This window comes from Pituophis catenifer, unplaced genomic scaffold (assembly GCF_029215685.1).
Source record: "Pituophis catenifer annectens isolate HBS135680 unplaced genomic scaffold, rPitCat1.0.hap2 SCAF_6, whole genome shotgun sequence".
Taxonomy (NCBI): domain Eukaryota; kingdom Metazoa; phylum Chordata; class Lepidosauria; order Squamata; family Colubridae; genus Pituophis; species Pituophis catenifer.
Genome location: NW_027256886.1, coordinates 41,823,085 through 41,845,576, shown reverse-complemented (window position 1 = coordinate 41,845,576; position 22,492 = coordinate 41,823,085). Strand labels below are relative to the sequence as shown.

Genomic DNA, 22,492 nt, shown 5'->3' with positions numbered 1-22,492 from the left:
GCAAGTTCCATGGGATCACGTGATGGTTGGCACGGCGCTTCCCGCGTTCAAGGTCAAGAAAGGTGAGAGCTGGGGGGCGTGGCCTTCTCCCTTTCCCAGCAGTCCCGTCAACCTTAAAGCCACCTCCGGCGGAGCTCCCCCCCCCGTGACTGACGTAGAATGAGGAAATGGGACCGGAAACGAGGCCCGGTGGGAGGGTGCGAGGGTGAGTGGGTGGAGGCGAAATTAAGAACGGGAGCCGGAAGGGATCATGAGGCTTGGGAAGGCGGAGTTTGAACGCAATACCCTTAAGTCCGCGCGCACCCACCCCACCTTTAATAGGTTCAGAATAGCTTCGAAAGAAGCAAATCAAGCAGTGGGGAGGTTTCGCTGGGGCCCCACTTCTGCTTGGGTTTGGCTCGCTGCTCTTAGCTGCATCCGCTCCAGAAAACTAAACGGGGAAAGGCGCCGCAGATAAGGGGGCTGATGGGTTTTTTATTAGAATACTCCTTTGTGTGTCTGCTTAAGACAGGGGTCCTCAAACTTGGCAGCTTTAAGACTTGTGGACTTCAACTCCCAGAATTCTCCAGCCAGCATAGCTGGCTGGAGAATTCTGGGAGTTGAAGTCCACAAGTCTTAAAGCTGCCAAGTTTGAAGACCTCTGGCCTAAGTTCACACACTGAATTCAGTGGGTTTTTGATCCCAGGTACGCACGCAACTCTGAGCAAGTTCTGCTGGGCTTGGGATTTACATGTGTAGGATTGCACTTCTAATATTAATCCGTTTGAAACGATCCTCAGATGTGGAAGAGCAAAACAGAGAAGAGATTATTAGGGTGACTCTTCCTGGCAAACTTTTTAGATCTTGGAAGTGGGTGTGTATTGACACACACAAATTGGCATCAGCACATGTGCTGTAAAGTGATGGGAGTTAGCCGTTTCTTCCCTCATCATGGAAGATCTACTAAAAACCATCCTCCCAAATCTGCTACTTTCAGTGAGAAAACATACAGTAAAGTAAAGACTTTCACTATTTTTCTGATGAATAAATAAATTGGTCTCCAGTTTTCCCTTCTGTTAAAATGATACAGTTACAATAAGGTTATATTTATATACCTTATAAGCTTTATAAAGTTATATTTAGTTCAGGCTAAGTGTTTGCCCATATAGCTCCTAAGTTATTTTTGTTTTTTCATAATGTAAAGCATGCATAACACTTATGTAAAATAATATAAACCATTAATACAATGCCAACAGTGCAATTAACTGGCACTATTTCAGATGAACATGGGATTCTAGTATTCTAAGTATAAGAACTGTTGTAAAATAAGCATAAGTATGTTTCACTAAGTTATTGAATACTTTATAGGTTGAAAGATTTGCTTTGGACTAAACATGTGGTAATAATCTACACAAGAAGTTAGAGTAGTTAGAGTTGCCAAACTCATGTGAGTATTTGATAGTACAGTGGTCTAAAGCACCCTGTTATTAACCAACTGCCTGCAATTACTGCAGGTTCGAATCTCACCAAGGCTCAAGGTTGACTCAGCCTTCCATCCTTTCTAAGGTAGGTAAATTGAGGACCCAGTTGTGGGGGCAATAAGCTGACTTTGTATAAATATACAAAAGTATGAAGGCTATTGCTTAGCGCATTGTAAGCCGCCCTGAGTCTCCGGAGAAGGGCGGCATATAAATCAAATAAATAAATAATAAATAGTATTTTGTCTTATAGTCAAAAAGTTGATCATAGACAATTGTGTTACTTATTAGCAATCACAGGTCAGTCTTTATGTGCCTAAATTTTTTCTGCATTCGCCTAGGATGCTATATTCATCACTTTTGTGGATGCCAGATCTTTCCTCAACTTTGTAATTCCTATTTAACAGCCAAAATACCAAAAATACCAAAAAGCAAAGTCAGTTTTTGCTCATTGTACTATAGTAGAATCTTTTTACATGGAGAAAAAATTGGATCTTTAATAAATAAAATTATTATTGCTGTTGCCTCTCCCTTTATGCTCTCATCTTAATTTTCTTTTTTTGTGCTTTAGGAAAATCTTTGGCATTACCTTTATTTAATTACCTTAATTATTGTATGTAATGCATAAATGTGCTAATATATTGTCTTCAGAAGTTTATATTCATTCATTACTTTCAAAAGTAATATGGAGGTGGTAATATCAAGTCTTCTGTTAAAGTTTTAGCTTTTCACTAATAATTCCTAGCTATGTTTTTCAGAGAGTGTTTTTTATAGTAGCATAGACAGAATTTAACTAGTAAATGGAAATCTAGGAACCTTCTGAGTTTTGAGTTCAGATATATTTGGGTTAATCATGCAGAAGAAACTGAGTGAGAGCTACAGTTTGAGATATATTTTCACCTTTTTCATAAATAGTCTTATCCTTTTCTCAAGGGCAGAGTCCAGTTGCCCCATAACTTCTGCTTTGTGTTTCTCTTCAAGGAATGGCCAATGGCTTTCTCATGGAAGTATGTGTTGATTCAGTGGAATCTGCCATTAACGCTGAAAGAGGAGGTAATTCCATAAAATAGAAGTTGAAGATACTGGGAGACCTACTTCTGGGGGACATAGGCTATTGCAAAAAGCGTTATGAAGCCATTTTAGAAATTATTTTGGAGGGAAAAGCAAGATGTGTAATGTTACAAAGTATAAACCTATGTATTCCTTTTAATATCCAATTCTTTTGGATGTGCTCTGACACAGGCAAGGTGCAAATTTATATGAATAGATAATTCATATACAGCTGTTTTAGAGAGTTTGTGTTGTTTTACTTTAATCAGTCCCTCAGCAAATCATGTGGAATGCATATTCACTTTTTCATATTTATTACTACTTAGAAGTCCAAATGAGGACATTAAATAAGCTCTTTCCTTGTAAATGAACTTTCAGGAATGCCCAGAAACATTTCTGTTACAGCAAAAAAAATATTGTTTCTAACATCTGCTTTCAAATAGTATACCGGTATCTGTATCTTTGCAGGTGCTGGTCGCCTTGAATTATGTGCCAATCTGATGGAGGGTGGAACTACACCAAGTATTGGTGAGTTGACAAGCTGAATCTAGCCTCTCAGCCTTTACAGTAATGAGAACTGAATAGTGCTATAAAATGTTGTAAGCTAGTTCTTGGTCTACAGTAGGGGTGTCAAACTGGCTGCCCATGGGCCAGATGTGTCACACGTAGGCCATGTGCACCCCAGCTCTGCAAATGGGAAAAACGTCGCAAAACATCACATGACAGAAAAGTGACGCTGCGAGTTTGACACCCGTGATCTACAGCATTCCAACTCTCAGATAAAAAGGAAGATAATTATTTTTCTAATTGAAACCAGAATGTTATGGCATTAGCCATGTTTTCCTTTTTAGAAGCAGGTTAAGACCTTTTCATTTTTGTTCATATGCACTTCTTCAACATCCCTTTTACTTCCCAACCTCTTCAGGAAAAGGTAAGAACTTTTTTTTTCTTTTGGATTATTGCTACAGGAAGCAGAATTGAGGAGCTAGTTTTTTTGCGTTGGTATCATTATCTTTTGTTATAGTGTAGTTTACTGTCATGTCATATTCATGTGCTATCTCAGCTTTTAACTGATGTGTCTTATCTCTTTTATTACTTATAGGTATTTTGCAAGTAGTGAAGCAATGCACAAGAATCCCCATATTTGTAATGATCCGCCCCCGTGGTGGGGATTTCCTCTACTCTGATCGGGAAACAGAGGTGATGAAAGCTGACATCCAATTTGCCAAGCAGTATGGAGCAGATGGGCTGGTATTTGGAGCTTTAACTGAGGATGGCTATGTAGACACAGAACTCTGCACAGAACTGCTTGGTTAGAGTCTTGTTTTCCTTAAGATTTATTTGATTTCTGTGAACATAACTTTAGTAAATCCAAATCTCAGATAGAAAACCCCCCAATAGTGTTTTATAGGTAGGTGTTACGACCCCTGTACCTTATTGCTTGGGAGAAGCAGGCTCATTCTTCTGAATTGAGATGGATGTATCGTTGAAGTATGAGTATAGGAAAGTTACAGTAACTGCTTCCCGTTCATCTAGGGGTATTGTGCGTTATTATTAGAATTGGCCAATTTTTTAGTTCTTTCTCATATAAGATGAATCATATAGTTGTGTTTTTTGTTTTTTTTAATCCAAGAGCTCATGTTTTCAGAGAAAAAGAAATAGTATATATTTTCCAATCACTCATAACCCTTAAAGACTTTTCAGCTAGCAGCTTTCAGCATCTTTAATGAAGCCTTTTCATTTAATTTTATGTTTATAATTTCTAGACAGTTCTGCATCAGAATGGGTTCTACAAATTTATAGAGAAAGAAAGTTCAAAGTGACAGATATACTCCATATGGTACTCCATATAGTACACCATATAGTGCAAATAAAAGTAAATATAATTTTAGCTGTAAAACTGAAAGCGTATGAACAATGTAGCAAAGGCAAGGCAGTTAGTTACAATGTATGGACAAATAAAATTATTTTGATCCGACACTAAAGATATAGTCATACAGCAAGTATATATTATTATATAAAAGTAAAAAGTTGAGGTTTTTCTACTGCACCAAAAAGAATCAGAAGTCAATGGTTTTTTTTTCTTTTCCCCCTTATTCTACACTTTTCTTTCTTCCCCCTTCCCCCTTATTTTCATTTTTCTTGATACTCCTGTTATTTTATATTTGATAAACTAGTAAAATATTTGAAATGAAAATATAGTCATACAGTAAAAATAGTAAAATAATCTAGCAATTCTTTAGGGAGAATGTCACAAAATTGGATTGATACAAAGAAAAGGCCTTTTCTTTGTGTTAAAAAAATTAGTGTATCTACCGTAAGAGACAGTCCTTCAGGTATTTGGTTCCAAAGACACTTAAAGCATTAAAACAAATATTCATTTAATTCTGTGAATGATTTATTGACATGTAGTCTATGGAGAAGAATAGAAATATTTATTTATTTAATTTATATATCAAATTTAGAGATTGCCCCTCTCACTCAAAGATTCTATGATTCTATCTTAGATTCTTTGATTCTAAGATTGCTTTTCAGTAGGTACATGAACATAATTGTTGTAAGGGATTTCATATACAAAAGGTAGAACAAACTTTGAAAAGATATCTTGGTAGACAAGATTAGAAGCTGATACAGATTGTAGAAATAGTCTCAAGGTAGCAAGATGGCTGAACTATTATACAAGCTGCCTTTTTATGAAAAGTCTTTTGTAAGAAAAATATATGTTTTCACCTCAGCATGAGAATGTTACTGATTAGAGGTCTTTCCTTTGCAGCTGCTGCTCGCCCTTTGCCAGTCACTTTCCACAGAGGTGAGTTTTATAGCTTAAAAAGGGAATTGGAAAAATGCAGGCCCAGACACTGTGACATATCAGTTGGCTTTGTGAGAATGTGGTCTGAGGTGTCACTGCTTCCGCCTAGGGAATTCAGCCTTACTTGGAGATCCAGACTCATGATTAATATCCTGCTTTTTATTTATTACAAAAATATTTATATTGCATGAATCAGTGGTGGGTTGCCCCCAGTTTGTACCAGTTCTATAGAACCGGTAGTAAAACCGGCGGGAGGCTCTGCCCACCAATCCCGACATCATCTAAATGCTTCTGAGCATGTGCAGAAGAGCGCGCGCGCGAGCAAAGCAAGCACGCATGTGCGGCCCCATTGCAAACCGGTAGTAGTAGAACCCACCCCTGGCATGAATGGTTAGACTTTTCTTATTAGTAGATATTTTTCCTACAGACTGATTTGTTCCAATGCAGCTTTTTTTCTTTTGAACGTTAAAAAAATCAAAACATTTAAGGAATAAAATAAATGAGTATTTAAAATAAAAATAAAAAATAAAATATCAATAAAAAACCAGAAAGGTTACGTTTGTTATAAAATTTAAAATTAATTATTTCAATGCTTAAATAATTGACTATATAAAACCAGACTTTCTAGGAAATAATTGGAAACCATCACAAAACTCTGTACATTAGTTATATATTTATTTTTGCAATTATGGGCAGAGTTGTGTATCATCTCTTAAATGTCATTGTCTTATATTGATGTCATGCTGCTCAGGAATGTTATCCATTTGATAATCCATGACAAACAGCTAACATAGTAATAAAATTCAGGAGAGCAGGCCCACCTCTGTCTTTTGAATTTTATAAAATATTATATTTTACTCTTATGTTTTCCCCTTTCCCAGTATATGTGTTAACTGTTATTTGCTAATCTTGTATTTCTTATTCTAGAACTAAGATTGACACTATTTGAAATTAAAAACTTACCTAAAATAACATTTTATCAATTGTATTTAGTCTTAACCAGGAGAGTTTTAATTCCCCTGCAGCTTTTGACATGGTGTGTGATCCTGTAACAGCCATGGAAACACTGATATCCATAGGTTTTGAACGGGTGCTAACTAGTGGTTGTGACAGCTCTGCCCTGGAGGGGCTGCCCTTGATTAAGCGACTGACAGAACAGGTGAGCTTCCATTTCTCCCATTTTGTAATTCTGCTGATAATTTATCCTTTTTTCCCTGACAATTCAGAATAGAGAAAATGTCAGCTAGCTGTCAATCTGATATCTGAAGATTCTATGTGAGTTATATTTTTTGTTACAAGTAAGGTTACTAATCCTTTTTTTTTCTTTATAGGCAAAGGGCAGGATTATTATTGTACCAGGTAAGTTTGTTATGAGTGCCATTAGCTGATATAGGGTAAAGTTCAAGAATGTATTGATAAGGACTATGTTAGTTTTTGGATGAGAGTTTACTGGACTTCATTTCTATCCCCTCTCTAAACTTTGCTAGCATTAGTATTACTATTCTACTCTATCGATACTAGGGGTCTGCAACCTTAAACACTCAAAGAGCCATTTGGACCTATTTCCCACAGAAAAGAAAACACCAGGAGCCACAAAACCTGGGTGGGTGTGGTCAACTCGATGTCACTTACTTCCACCAGTCACATGACCCCGACCCCCCCCAGCCACGCCTAACCAGCTGGTCATTAGGGCAGAGAACCAGTTGTTAAAAAACACCGGGAACACAAACCCCTTTTGACATCTCTCTCTCCCCCCCTCTCTCTGTATCTCTCTATGTCTCTCTCTCCCCCCCTCTCTCTGTATCTCTCTATGTCTCTCTCTCTCCCCCTCTCTCTGTATCTCTGTCTCTGCCCTGGCCGCTTCTCCATCACCTGCCATCGCCCTTACCTTCTCAGGCCAGGCGAAGAGTGACTGGGAGGGGAGGGCAAGGGGGGGAGCCAGCCAGTGGTGGGATCACCCGACAGGGAGCCACAGCAGAGGGCCCAAAGAGCCGCATACGGCTCTGGAGCCGCAGGTTGCTGACACCTGATCTATACTATCAAGGAAAAACAACAGCGATTGGTCCTTGAAGAGGAATACTATCTAGCAGATTTACTTGCTGAAGAGATGCAAGTTTGCTAACAGTTGACATTAAAAGCTAAAGTGTTTTTGAGAAATAATCCCAGATTCAGAGCAGAGATTCCCTCTAATATCTAGAGAAAATTGGCTTTGTTTTGTGAACACTTACGCTTAACTTCTCATTTGTGACTCAGAGGTGGATTATCTCCAACAGGGGGAGGCATAACAGAGAGAAACCTACAAAGAATTTTAGAAGGTTCTGGTGCTTCTGAGTTTCACTGCTCGGCTCGCTCAGCCAAAAACTCAGGCATGAAATTCAGGTAATAGGACAAGTTCTTCCTTGCCTTAATCTTGTTTGTATTACTTAATGTAACTTTACAGTTTGTAAACTGAATAAAAGCACTGGATGCATTGCAATAAGATTCATATCTAGTTCCTAACTTCTTAGCTGTAACAAGGAAGCTGTCAGGCTACTGAAGCAGCCATTGGCATTTTGGTATTTCAGTAAAGTGACAACAGGGGGGTGTTCTGATAAATGCTGTGCATTGACCAAATAAGAATAGGTTTGAAGTTGTTCTTTTCCTGATTTTTTTTCTGGGTTCAGGTGGTCCTTGAGATACGACCCTAATGAAGATCTGCCCATTATGGCCTATATTGTGATTGCTGTTAAGTGAAGAATCTCACTTAATTAAACCTCAAACCTGTTCCCCCCAGTGCAGGTGTTAAATGAACATGCAGGTCGTTAAGTGGAGCACAGGGCATCGCAGGGATTGTTACAGTAGCCAGAGTGGTTTGTCCTGCAGCTGCCATTTTGTTCTGCCCCCAAGTGGAGAACAGGTCCAGATGCTGCAGGGTCCCAGTGGGGGGGATGCTTATATTAAATTGGTACTGAATTACAGATAATACACAGGAATGAAATCTAAACAGTTTCGCTACCGGTTCTGTGGGCGTGGCTTAATTAGTGGGCGTGGCTTGGTGGTCAGGTGACTGGGTGGGCGTGGCTTGGTGGTCAGGTGGACGGGGCCAAGTCGATGTCACTTCTTTGCCCTTTTTTAACCTACAAAACACAACTCAACCAACTTTCACACTTTACACACACACAACACAACAGGCTCACCCACAATGTAAAATCAGCTGTGCTACACCCAAAATGGCCCCTGCAACAAGCAGGAACCTCACACAGCCACAAAAAGCACAAAAACCCAACGTTCACACTTTACACACACACAACACAACACAACACAACACAACACAACACAACACAACAGGCTTACCCACAATGTAAAAGCAGCTGTGCTAGACCCAAAATGGCCCCTGCAACTAGCAGGAACCTCACACAGCCACAAAAAGCCCAAAAAACCAACATTCACACTTTACACACACACAACACAACACAACACAACTGGCTCACCCACAATGTAAAAGCAGCTGTGCTAGACCCAAAATGGCCCCTGCAACAAGCAGGAACCTCACACAGCCACAAAAAGCCCAAAAAACCAAGGTTCACACTTAACACACACACAACACAACACAACACAACACAACTGGCTCATCCACAATGTAAAAAGCAGCTGTGCTAGACCCAAAATGGCCCCTGCAACAAGCAGGAACAGCACACAGCCACAAAAAGCCCAAAAAACCAACTTTCACACTTTACACACACACAACACAACACAACACAACTGGCTCACCCACAATGTAAAAGCAGCTGTGCTACACCCAAAATGGCCCCTGCAACAAGCAGGAACCTCACACAGCCACAAAAAGCCCAAAAAACCAACATTCACACTTTATGCACGAACAACACAACACAACACAACTGGCTCACCCACAATGTAAAAGCAGTTGTGCTAGACCCAAAACAGCCCCTGCAACAAGCAGGAACCTCACACAGCCACAAAAAGCCCAAAAAACCAACTTTCACACTTTACACACACACAACACAACACAACACAACACAACACAACACAACACAACACAACACAACTGGCTCACCCACAATGTAAAAGCAGCTGTGCTACACCCAAAATGGCCCCTGCAACTAGCAGGAACCTCACACAGCCACAAAAAGCCCAAAAAACCAACATTCACACTTTATGCACAAACAACACAACACAACACAACTGGCTCACCCACAATGTAAAAGCAGTTGTGCTAGACCCAAAATGGCCCCTGCAACAAGCAGGAACCTCACACAACCACAAAAAGCCCAAAAAACTAACTTTCACACTTTACACATACACAACACAACACAACACAACTGGCTCACCCACAATGTAAAAGCAGTTGTGCTAGACCCAAAATGGCCCCTGCAACAAGCAGGAACCTCACACAGCCACAAAAAGCCCAAAAAACCAACTTTCACACTTTACACACACACACAACACAACACAACACAACACAACTGGCTCACCCACAATGTAAAAGCAGCTGTGTTACACCCAAAATGGCCCCTGCAACAAGCAGGAACCTCACATAGCCACAAAAAGCCCAAAAAACCAACGTTCACACTTTATACAGACAAAATTCCACATACAGCTTTGTGAGATTTTGTGTGTGTGTGTAGTTAGAGTGAAACACTACAGAAACACACAATATCGCAGAAAGCTGCACAAATATTTTATTTTATTTTATTTTTATTTTTATATAAAAGCAGCTAAATTTAAAACTTCCTAAACTTTAAATGGCTAGGTCTAAAAAAAGAACAACTAAAAAAAACCCCAATTAGCTATTTTTTTTAAAGCTCCCAAAGGGGAAAAAAACTTACAGGCAAGCAGGCCGCTAGATAGAGCTGCTCACCGATGAGCTTGATTGCAGGCAGGGAGATTCAGTTGCTTGCTGATGCAATGGATTGCAGGGATTACAGGAAGCGAAGCAAGGCAGGTGTTGCAACCAGCGAAGAGCGAAGGTAAGCAAGCTGGAGGCTGTGGGGGAAGGGATTTTTGCTACCGGTTCTCTGAACTGCCCGTTGCCATCGCTACCGACTCGCCCCAGCCGGTCCGAACCGGGAGCATTTCACCCCTGATAATACATAACCTATGGTCAGTTGTAAGGGCAAAAGGGGGTCATATGTAGCTTTGGAGGGGATGTTATAACTTTGAACAGCTGTTAATTGATTGTATCCCGAGGATTACTTTTTAGATAATATTTAAAGACTTGTTCCTTTTCTTTTAGAAACTCCAGTGTTAAGATGGGAACCTCCCTCTCTACACCTGAGCATTCTAGCATGGTGGCAGATGTGACTAAAGTGAGGACCCTGAATGCCATTGCAAAGAACGTCCTGTAGAAAAAGAAGAGGATACGGGACAGGAAGACCTACTATCCCCTGACTTCCCTGTTCCTTAAGTGTAGACATTTCAGTAGTATTTGGATCAGTCTAATGAAGATGCTGATGTGTGTTTTTCTCCTCTTCCCACTCCCTAGTCTTCGTTCAAGCAGTCTTTTCACTAAATAGTGTGACATCATTTGTCTATGAGGAGCAAACTCTAGCGAGACGTGAAACTAGCTAAAGAGGCATTCATCACTGGGTGAAACTCGTTTAGACTTTTACTTTTCAAATAAATGATGAAGCTGATTTTCATCCCTGTAGCCCTTCTTCATGCCATGTGTTTTGTCCAGCTTGGGTAGGGACTTTGGTATTTATTCCAGGCAGGCAAGAGAGGTGAGTATATTATGCTTCCCTTCTTAGTTCACTTGGATGAAAATTCAGGCCTCTGTTTCTGTGGAATGCAGGACTAAAATGGAATTTAGCATTAGCAGGATGAAATGGAATTTAGTGAGAGGTAATTCTTTTCATTTATATAATGGGTGGCTAAAAAAGCAAGAACAGCATGGGAAAATGGTGCAATACCTTGTAACTGATTCCAGGTTGTGACAATTTAAAGGGCTTAGATGTTTCCACAAATTGGATCCTTTCACATAAGACAAGAAAAAAAAAGTTGGTAGGGGTACCATCCTTTGGGAAGTATAACAAAGGATCAGTAAGCAAGAGTTAGCAGTGCAAGCTTTGCCATATCCAAACTTAGGCACATTGATTTCATCTGTCACAAATGATGAAGAAATTAATAGGAGTTAGTAATGCTATTCAAACATGACTCTGGGAAGAGTGCAAACTTTTTTTTTTGCAAAGTTTCCTTCTATTTTTCCTTGAATTGTTAAGTTACCAGGATAAACCTTCCAATAGCTGTAGTCCCTGTGTTAGGGTGGTAATTGGGATTGGGATTGCTGTCACAGAGTGAGGCATTCATAAAGTGTGATGACATCACCCAGGCCGGCCTAGTTGTCATATAACCCCAAAACATGCAGATCATTAAGTGGAAAGTGGAGGGAGTCCAAGAGAAGGAGCATAAGGATGCCTCTGGTGTGGGGGAGGCCTGGGGAGGCTGTGAGCAAGTTGTGGGAGGGCTGGTGTGAGCTCAGTGCAGTATGAGTTCAGGGAGGCTGTGGAAGTGCATGAGTGCAAGTGCAGAGAGGCCAAGGGAAGGAGAGCAATTTGTATGTGTGTGTGCGTGCGTGCGTGTGTATGTGTACATACACAAGGAAGCCAGGAAAGAAGGGTGCTGGTGAGTGCGTGTCTGAATGAGTGCAGGGAGGCTGAGGGAGGAGGGCATTAGTGAGTTCCTATGTGTGCATGAGTGCAGGAAGCTGAGGAACAAGGGCATTGAACGAGAGTGAGAAAAGGGGGAAGAAGGTTGTAGTGCATGTGAGTGAAGAAAGGCTGGGTGAGGGGGAGAATTACCCAAGTGGCTTGGGTCCTTCCCTGCTGGCTTCCCCATTGACTTGCTTGTAGGAAATTGACAGAGAAGGTCTGCAATAGCAAGCATGTGACTGGGATGCAACCGGTCATAAGTGGAAACTGGTTTCCTAGCACCCAAATCTTGTACATGTGACCGTGGGGAGCTGCAACAACTGGAACTTCAAGGTTGTAAGTCTCTTTGTTCAGTACTCATAATTTGGAACATTCTGTGAATGACGGAGCATAATTCAAGAGCTACCTATATTGTTTACATATAATATAGAAATATTTCAGAAAATAAAAGTAAGTTAAAGTGGTTGTGGACTGGAATGAAATGTTCAAGAAAACAAAAACAGCTTCTCTTGCTGCTGTAAAGACCACAATGTATGCCAAGCAAAGAAGTCTAGGAAGAACATTCCATAAGGGAAGACTTACCACTGAGCACTTACCACTTTCTTGCCACTAGATTTGACTGATTTAGAGAAGTAAGGAAACGGAAAAAGGGTTTGATGCAATGATTGTATCACTAATATAGGAGATTGTCCTGTCAAATAACCTGGTCTCAAGTCCTGTTGAATTTTAAATAGGACTGGACATTTTTTTTTATTCTGAAGGTTTATTGATTTTTGTCCATTAGCTTCATATGCACATCCCATTAATATCATTTTATCAGTTGGATTTAGAAACGAACTGTAAGCTTGTACAGATGGCCAAATACCAATGTCATAACATAATGTATAAAACACTTCAAACAAACTGCATGTGGAAGTATTAAAGTAGTGCAAGAATACATGGAGCAAAACAAAGTCAGAAAAGTTCAATAAATAATTGTGTTTTCATTTAACCAATGTTGCAAGAGTTCAGGAGACTTTGAGCCAAATGTTATATTGTGCAAGTCACGCACTGTAAAAGAAGGTGGTGGACTGTTTGCTGCATAAAATTAACTCTTTCCCTTCCCTTCAAATAGAAGACCGAGGAAAGGAATATCTCAGTGCAATGACTTTGCATTTTTAGAAAATTCTCAAAGGAATTATAACACCCCACAGGACAGCCAGTTACTGATTACGTCTCACCCTCAAACCGAATACCAGTCTACAATAGATATTTTTCAAAAATATGTTGATATTTAATTAACCAAGGGATATAAATCCTCCATCCTGTGCGCACCAAACACTTTCCTTAGAATTAAATAATCGTTTGCTCTGGGTTTAGTCATTTACAGCATATGAAAAAAAGCCTTTTCACTGTGTTCAGTTTTTTCAGTGTTTTCTGATGTTTTTTGAAATTGGTGTCACCATTGCTGGCTAGAAATAAATTGGGGAAGAGAGTGAGTAGGGAAAGAGTTCGGTGTAGTAATTAAGATGCCAGGATAGAAACTGGGAGACCATGATTCTAGTCCTGCCTTAGGCTCAAATTCAGGTAGGTCACTGTGAGCCAGTCACTTTTTCTCAGCCTTAGGGCAATGGAAATGGCAAACCATTTCCAAAAATTTTTCCAAAAAAACTGCTTGGACTTTTTTAGGCCATCAACAAGAGTCAAAACTGACTTGAAGACATAGTCTTCTCCAAACTGGATTCCCAGTGCAGAACTAATCTGCTAAAAGAACTCTCTCCATGTATATTTCACCCACCAATTCCTGGAGAAGGAGGACTTTTAAAATTTTATCATATATTTTGAGAATGTCATCCAGGACATTGTTACTCTCTACTCAGATCCATTAATTTTGTATCTCTCAAGTCTTAGAAAATGCCAGCCAGCTCTTCTCCACAGTTCCTGAGATGGATTATAGGGTTAAAGATTAATGGTATTTTATCAGGTTCCTAATACTGCTTTGTTGAACACTTGGGACTTTTGCCCTGGCTTCCTGGGTTAGACAGAATAGTTTGACAACAGCTGGAGGAGAGACCATTTGCCATGGCAGCAGCAACTTTGGATCATTTTTGTGGTTCTGTTTTCTGGGTAAGTGTTTTCTAGATAAGTTTTCTGGGTAAGTAAATCTTAGTCAGGATGACACTAAATGTAATTATCATGAATTGTGAGAAGATGTTTGATAACGGTAAAGCAATTTAATTTGTGAGTTGGGACAGTTACTGATTTATACATACAGCAAATATGTACAAATAAGATTGCTATTGAGGCAATACAAACTCACTGTATATCCATTTTGAAACATTGACTTTACTGGTTTTAATTTATAGTGTCTTATTGGTGGGACTTCAGAACTTAGCTATAGGAAAACGTTTACATTGTTTTCAATGCACATTATAACAACCATTTATAAATACATTCATTCTAAAGAAGAGAAATTCTTTAGACTTTTATTAAAATTAACATTCTTTTTATTTCACAAAGACGAAGAAAATGGATGATCTATGTGAGCAGTAATACAGGTTGGATGATTGACTGATTCCATAAAAAAAAACCCACTCTTGTAAAGAAAGCATGTCAGAAAAGGACATTTTGCTTAACTTTGTCCAAAATGTGCTAGTTTCCTAAATAGTTTTTGATTGGGTCAGTGTTTAGATATGTTGCTTTCCTTTTAAATTCTGAAGTGATATATCACGTGATTATTATGTAAGCCTCTCTGACTTATTTTTGTGATTTAGGTAGCATATATAAATGAATGAATAATTCTAATTGTCTCATGTAAATCTTAGTTTTATGAATTTTGGGAAGAGAACACTTCTGTATTTTGTAATCGCCCTGATTTATACAGTAATTTGATTTTACAAGTCCAGACTAAGTAACAAAAAATCTTTTCTGATTTACTGCCCTGGGAGTGGCATAAAGCTACCGCTATATAAACCCCCCTCCCCCAGTATTTTTAAGACATAGCTAGATACACAGATAGTTCTTGACTTACAACCATAGTTGAACCCAAAATTTTCATTGCTAAGGAAGACAACATTGAGATATATATACACATACATACATACACATACACATACACATACACATATACATATGTTTGAAAGAAAGAAAATTATTAAGTTCCCAGTTTATTTTGAAGATGTCTTTATTTTGAATGTTTTATATTTTGATTATTTTTAAGGAACATTGCGCCTGGATAAAAATTATCCTCCTTAAAATAATCAAAATATAAAGCAAAGTATTCCCAGAGTCACAATCCTATAAACTCTAGTAGAGATTTTGCCTTAGTTACTGATTTAGAAAATGGTTTGATAGAATTCCCCAATTCATTTTATGGAGGAGTGTTTTTTTTGGATTGCTACTGGCTATATATAGCAAATGCTGCTACCTTCTGCCCGTTTACATGCCATCATGCCTTTTAAGGAAAAAAATAAAAAATGTTTGTCCTCCAATATTTCCCTAGGCAAGAGTGAAAACCTTGAGATGCACATATGGTAAACATCTCATATAACATGGCATTTATATTGTTTCCAGTTGGGACAAGAGGTCAAGATATCCCATGATAGATACTCAAGAGGAACCACCAATACACATTTACAATATAGAATTGGAAAGCATAGCCAAGTGTTCCAAGGCTCAGCAGAGGAAAAAACTAAATGTTTATGACACAGGAAGAGAGGGAGAGAGAGAGAGAGACCAATATTGAACATCTGAGGGTTGATTTCCATAATACAGCACTTTCACACCATCATTGTCATCACTTTCCAGCTGCTCAAAAACAGTTTGAAAATTATTCGAGATTGTTCATCTTCAGTTCGGTTAATTCAGATATGTTGAGAATTAAGAATTAAAAATAACTGCTCTGCATTAAGCTTCTGCAGAACAGAAGCCTAAGCATGAAACTGACAACATCTTGTAGCTTCCTTGTCTTAAATGAAGAGGTTGGGGCAAAACTGTCAGGTCAGCATTGTCCTTAGAGCTCCTTTCAGGATCCAATTCAGGTTACCAGATGAGTAAACAAATGTCCATTCTTCTTCATTATGGTTGATTATAATTTACTGAAGAGGCCAAATTATGTGAAATCATAAATTAAAATAGATCTGTGAATGGAGTAAATGCCTTGAATTGAAATGTCTATGACTGGATTTACACTGGATTTGGTGTACTAGATGTACTGGATTTAGTGTACTAGATGTACACTACAGTGACTTTACAGCAGCACTGAAAAAAGTGACTTATGACTGCTTTTCACATTTATGACCATTGCAGCATACCCATGGTCACGTGATCAAAATTCAGATGCTTGGCATGTGGTGTTTGCACTGTCCCAGGGTCATGTGATTGCGACCTTCTGACATGCAAAGTGAAGCCAGGTTCACTTAAAGTGTTACTAAACTGCTGCCCTGATTCACTTACTCATCAAGACACGAAAGGTGGTAAAATGGGAAACACTATGTGTAGAAAAGTACAAACTCTTTAAAAAGTGTTTTCCAGTGCTATCTTCTAAAATGAACTTAATTACAATTCAGTCATGCTGTTTTATATATAGGACAAATGAAAGAGGATGTGAACGAATGAAAAATAATGAAAAGATGTAGGGAATGGATAACAATGCAAGTAGTATTTATCTACTTGCATTGATAAGTAGTCGTAAATCCTTGAGATATACCATATTGTTATTGATTTATATGATCACAACATTTAAACTGCAGTAGTTGCTGTATTTATTGGCAGAGCAAAGACATAATGGAACCTTGGGAAGAAGTGTGAGAGACAGACTTTTTATATTTTAACAATCCATTTTAAACTGAGCCTTCAGCATAAATTTCTTTTGTTTCTCGTTACCCCCAGAATTCCTCTTTCCTGGACAATGACAATGCCGATCTGCCACTTTGCTTTGAACAGACAGTTCTTGTCTGGATCCCTCTGGGCTTCCTTTGGCTCTTTGGCCCATGGAAGCTTCTTCCCATGTGCAAATCTAAGCTGAAGAAATCATCAGTCACCAAGCTGTATCTCATAAAGCAGGTGGGAGAGAAAGTCCTTTTCCAGAGTTTGTCAAACAGTAGAAGGGTACTCAATTTGAAGAGTACCATCATTTCCTTGAAATAGATAAGGTGATAGTGATGTGAAAAAATTCCAGTTGATCACTTAAAATGTTATATCTCTCCTTAACCTTATATTGTGTTCATATTATATAGCATGAAATTATTGTTCTTGTTTTAGAATATGTCCATGTTCTATATAGTTAACTGATGTACTACTGTATCTGTGTGTGGGTGTATGTGATTGTGAAATTTAGATCTAAATGTAGCTTTAAAAAAAGAGCAAGAAGAACAATAAAAAATATCCAGAAATGATAGATCTAGTTTTCTGTAAATCAGTATTCTTTGATTTGCTAATTAATGTTAAGTGTTTATTTTTCCCAAAAGTACTAAGATGAATGTACTATTGAAATGTCTTGTTCTATGGATGAACTTAATTTAATTTTGTAACTATCTTGATTGTTATGGAATACAGCTATTAGTTACCTATTTTTGAGTGTTTTTTTAAGAAAAAAACCCAATGAAGGCTTAATTATATAGTGCATTAAGCAGTTGATTGCTTAGCTATGTCTGATGAAATTGCAAGAAAGTAGCCAAAAGCAAAAGTTGCATGGGATTTTAAAAATTGCTGTTCCTAACTGTCAGATATATATTTATGGTCGTGCTCATTTGGTTCTAGTGATTGACCAAAGTTATTTGGTCAATACAGCTTCAGGTTCAAAAAGTTGTTTTATTATTTACAAAATATATACATGCATACAATAACGAACAGGGTGTCCTGTTCCACCTTTTACCCTAACTGTATGACTCAGATGTTGAGAGGAGAGATAAATTCAGGTGTTGTCTTGCTGAGAGATAGATGAGAGAGAGAGAGAGAAAACAGGGAAGATGTCCAAGTGGTTTCTGGGTAAGAGTCCAATAAAAGAGTTCATTGGCTGATATAGTCACATGTGATGTCTGTAAAGACTTAACCCCTTCTAGTCTCTGGTGCATCATATGCAGGCAATATTCTGACACTAACAACCAATGACATTTCTTAAAACTGAAGCCAAAGAACTGCCTTTCTAAGAATTGGCTGTATTACACTCATATTCAACTTCAACTTTATTAAGTGTATTTCAAAGTGCAGTGTTATTTTGTGTGGCTTTAGAAAGATTTCTTTGAGTAAAGCATCTCAAATCCTGGTCTTAAAAAGCTACGTATGAATTCAACTAACTTCCCATATTATTATATTTGTTGTTTGCTAACATTTTTGTACCTTTCCATAAAATGTAATATTTCCATAAAATGTAATATTCAGCCTGATGTCCATAAAATGTAATATTTAACTAAAGAACCCCTGACTTGCTGGATCATCATTTCAGAGATAGCTTCCTTACCAGATTCCTCAATGTTTTCAACAATCACAGGGCTTTTAATGTAATGCCTTAATGAGAAAAGTTCTTAAAAATTCAGAGCGATATTCAGAGATGTATCTGCTTTGAAAATAGCTTATATTGAAATGTATAGCATAGTTAAACATCAGGAACTGACCACAGGAAATGTTTTATGACATTTTGTATTATTGCCAAATTTCAATTCCATGAGAATCATGTGTTCTGGATTTTGGATGCATTCTGTAAATTAGCAGATTTGAGGTACCTTATTTCTGTAATTAAAGGTTATACGCAGACAGACAGACATGACTGTTTTAATAGTATATAGATAGATTAGTTTAGCTAAGAAGACAATATTGTGGAAGTTGACAAGCTTTACTTCAATATCTACTAAACTGAAAATTTCTGTTCTGCTCTGTTTCTACATTGCTACATCTGGTGTGCCAGTTAGCCTCCTTCCTTGTTGGGAGACCCTTCAGACAGTCACTCATACCATAATCACCTCACTACTGCAATGTTCTTCTATGGAGCGTCCCTTGAAAACCATTCAGAGGCTTCTATTAGTCCATAAGGTAGCAGTGCAGGCAGTGGTGTGTGACACCTTTATTTCACAATCTGCACTGGTTGCCACTATGCTTTTAGGTGTGATTCAAGGTTCTAGTCATCCCTTTAAAAGCCTTAAATGGCATAGGGCCAGATTATTTGAGGACTGCCTATCTCTCATAGCTTCTGCCTGGCTGGCATGTGCCAGCAGAATTAGTGCAATTCAGAGTCCTCTGCATCAAACATTGCCATCTATTGGAATACAAGAAGTATACCTTCTCTGTTGTGGGAGTACCTATTCCAGTGATGGCTAACCTTTTTGCCATCGCGTGCCAAAAGCGGGGGGAGTGCGTGGGGGGGAGTGTGCGTGTGCTCACACCCATAATTCAATGCCCCCCCGTGCCCCTGCGCATGCACACACGACCTCCCCCCGCTTTTGGCATGCAACACCAAAAAGGTTAGCAGTGGGCCCAGTAGGCCTGTTTTTTGCCCGCCCCAGGCTCTAGAGGCTTTCTTGGGTGGGAGGTGGGAGGGCAAAACCAGCCTTTCCCACCTCCCCGGAGGCTGGAAACGGCCTGTTTCCCGACTTCTGGTGGGACTGGAAGGCCCGAAAATCAGCTGGTCGGCACGCAGATGCACACTGGAACTCAGCTAAGGCAACGCTCGTGTGCCCACAGATATGGCTCCACGTGCCACCTGTGGCATGCGTGCCATAGGTTCGCCATCATGGACCTATTCTCTGGTATGAGATTTGTATGATTCCTACTCTGTTGGCGTTCCATAAAGCTTTGAAGACCTAGTTTTAACCTTGGGTTAAAATAGATTAAGCCTCTTGATTGATGTATTTTTGTGGATCCCATTTTGCTTTATTTTGTATTGGGTTTTTATGATTTAATATATTGTGAACTGCTCAGAGTCAATAAATAAGTACATATTTACACAGTTGCTGTATTAAGCTGTTTAAGTTTTATTTTAATTATGTTTGACTACCACCCTACCTAGGCTTTGTATTATTAGTTATAATTTATAGTTGAAACAAAACAGACCAACTGATTGACTAAAGCCTAAATGGCTGGTTTCATACAATGTTAAGGCACAATCAGATAAAATCACATTGTAGCTTAGTTTGATGTATAGATACACCAAGTCTTGTGTTAGTTTTCTCCAACCAGGTTTCATGTTGGGTAGTTGTTGACCAGCATTTCTATATATTTAATAGATAAGACTGTTGAGGATGTTAGTGAACTTACTCTCATGCATCTCCAACCAAGCTGGAGTTTTTGTGGGAGCAATTATGGAATGTGTTATACAGATACACTAATTAACTCTCCAGTGCTCAAGACACATTGAGATACTGTTTGAAAAACCATTGGGTCATAATATACTTTTTGGATTGTACCAGCTGTTCAGCTTTGTCCCATTTAGCAGATTTTTGGCTAATCTCAGAAAAGGTATGCAGGGTTGGACCTAGTTAGTACTGGTTTTCCTGAACCACTATGAATTCTTAGAACTGTAGGTTAGACTAGGAGGGTTTTAAAATATAAAATAAGATCTAAAGTCAGTTGCAAACCACTGCTGTTTTGTTTTCAGCTACTGGAACATTGCATTAGCAAGGACCAAGCTCAATACATTGCAATCTTTAAGTTTTCCTTTATTTTGTGGTTTCTTCTCTTTGATGCTTTGTAAACTTTTCGGAAATTTGTTCCTTTGAAACCTAATAGGCAGTAAGACCTAATGAGTAGTATGTCACTGTTTATGTCACTCTCTCTTCTTTTAATCAGGTGTTGACTTTGCTGCTCTTACTGATGGCATTAACTGAAGTGGTTTTTACCATTGTTGAAGACTCAGGGAAGCTACAGGAGCCCACCTTTAATAATGGAAGACCTGCTGTCCAGTACACAAATCCTGTACTCTATTCCGTCACTTGGGTGAGAGTCACTTCTTGCCATAGTTTTACTCTGTATCAGGACAAAAGCATTCTTTATTTAGTTTTCTCTCCACGTTGCTGACTCCAGACTGATAAATTCAACACCAATCTATTTCTATTGTTTTAGACTAGTACTCATTAAAAGTTTTGAGAGTGGATTTTCTTTATGTCAATGTTCCCCACTCATGATGGAAGTGTTGATTCAGCACATCTAATGGGGTGAGGTTAGAGGCATTAGAGGGAAGGAATTTGGGGGAATTTAAAGACTTTCCCCCAAAGTATTGCATGTAAGTTTCTCAATCAGCTTTTTGAGTCTGGTCATTTTCTTTTATGTTGTTTAAGAAAAAGAGACCTCTGATTTAAAACAGATATATCAGGTTTCATTCAAGATGCTACTTTTATATATCAATGGATGGAAACTAATCAAGGAGAAAACCAACCTAGAAATAAGGAGAAATTTCCTGACAGTTAGAACAATTAATCAGTGGAATGGCTTGCCTTCAGAAGTTGTGGATGCTGCATCACTGGAGGCTTTAAAAAAGAGATTGGACAACCACTTGTCTGAAATGGCATAGGTCTTCTACTTGACCAGGAGGTTGGACTAGAAGACCTCCAAGTTCCCTTCCAATTCTGTTATTCTGTTATTTTGTCATATTTTCAACAGTAGATAAAATAACACTTTTGGGGTTTGCCCTGAACATATTTAAAAGAAAACAGAGTAATAGGAACAAAGTTTCTTCCCCATCGTTAACTTCATCAACTCTGCCCTTTGCTTCATCCTCCCTGCAATTTCTATTAAATGCAAGTACTGCTGACCTTGTCGCAATGGAGTATGTTTTGTTACATAAAGAAGTTAATCTTCAAACTGCTCTCCATTAATAAGTTCCATGTCCTCCTGATAGAACAATTTTATGGGGCACTATTTTCTTCTGAAGGACTTAAGGCAATTTAGATTTATAATCTCTCTGCTTTTCTCTACACTGCAGATACTTGTTTTGCTGATCCATGATAGCTGTCGTTTCACAGTGTGCAGAGATTCGGGGATTCTTTTCCTTTTCTTCATGTTTTCTTTAATCAGTGGTGTATTTCAGCTCCAGACACTTATCCGACAAGCAGTGCAGGTGAGAAGCTAAAGAGAGAGAAGGAGAAATGGGGTAATAAAGCCTCTTGGAAGCAGTTTTTCCTTTAGCCATGTTTCCACTGCAAATAATTAAAATTACTACATTCGGTTTAGCTAGCCATCTATCAATTGTAGCTTCTCTTACCGTGCACACTTGATGCTGCAGGGGTAGAGATTTGGGGAACATCATCTGTGTGAAAAGAAACCACACATAGGAGGGTTCTTCCAGGTTCTTAGTTACCAGGGAAGGTCAAGGCAAATTTATTATTTTTTTTGGCACTTCCACTTGTAATTCGCATTTGCTTTCCTCTCTTTCAGGGCTCCATTACAGATGTACCACGTTTCAGCTTCTTCCTTGGGTCCTATGGACTTCAACTCCTCTTACTATCTGTTTCAGTTATTTCTGACATTGCTCCTGAAATGAAGGAAGATGCAAAGAAAGTGAGAGTCATTAGTCAAATGTTTCTATTTGCAGAGTAATTGTCAAGGTAGGGAATAGTTAT

At 38.7% G+C, this 22,492-nt stretch overlaps 2 protein-coding genes across 5 annotated transcripts in view; both read left to right on the top strand.

The window, feature by feature from the left end:
• The first annotated feature begins 4 nt into the window (after positions 1 to 4).
• CUTC (cutC copper transporter) lies at positions 5 to 10,955 on the top strand. Of its 4 annotated transcripts, none has more exons than XM_070945474.1 (9): positions 5 to 62; positions 2,439 to 2,510; positions 2,976 to 3,035; positions 3,610 to 3,819; positions 5,281 to 5,316; positions 6,342 to 6,475; positions 6,648 to 6,675; positions 7,590 to 7,695; positions 10,550 to 10,955. In XM_070945474.1, exons 1-9 carry the CDS (start codon positions 23 to 25, stop codon positions 10,659 to 10,661), a joined length of 798 nt encoding a protein of 265 aa, XP_070801575.1. In that variant the 5' UTR covers positions 5 to 22; the 3' UTR covers positions 10,662 to 10,955. The 4 variants fall into 4 exon arrangements, with proteins under 4 accessions (XP_070801575.1, XP_070801574.1, XP_070801577.1 ...); XM_070945473.1 differs by lacking the exon at positions 5 to 62 and adding an exon at positions 108 to 205; XM_070945476.1 differs by lacking the exon at positions 5 to 62 and adding an exon at positions 642 to 685.
• Positions 10,956 to 14,024: 3,069 nt separating this feature from the next.
• ABCC2 (ATP binding cassette subfamily C member 2) overlaps positions 14,025 to 22,492 on the top strand; it is a 36,798-nt gene continuing 28,330 nt past the window's right edge. The window contains exons 1-5 of the mRNA XM_070946062.1: positions 14,025 to 14,069; positions 16,833 to 17,006; positions 20,724 to 20,870; positions 21,856 to 21,990; positions 22,308 to 22,430. Coding sequence (XP_070802163.1) covers positions 14,025 to 14,069; positions 16,833 to 17,006; positions 20,724 to 20,870; positions 21,856 to 21,990; positions 22,308 to 22,430 — 624 coding nt within the window. The remainder of the gene's footprint in view (positions 14,070 to 16,832; positions 17,007 to 20,723; positions 20,871 to 21,855; positions 21,991 to 22,307; positions 22,431 to 22,492) is intronic.

Coding starts and splice junctions, on each gene's coding strand:
- CUTC (XM_070945473.1), top strand. CDS start 160: ATGAGGAAATGGGACCGGAAACGAGGCCCGGTGGGAGGGTGCGAGG. Junction 2,511..2,975: donor CATTAACGCTGAAAGAGGAG/GTAATTCCATAA, acceptor GTATCTTTGCAG/GTGCTGGTCGCCTTGAATTA. Junction 3,036..3,609: donor TGGAACTACACCAAGTATTG/GTGAGTTGACAA, acceptor TATTACTTATAG/GTATTTTGCAAGTAGTGAAG.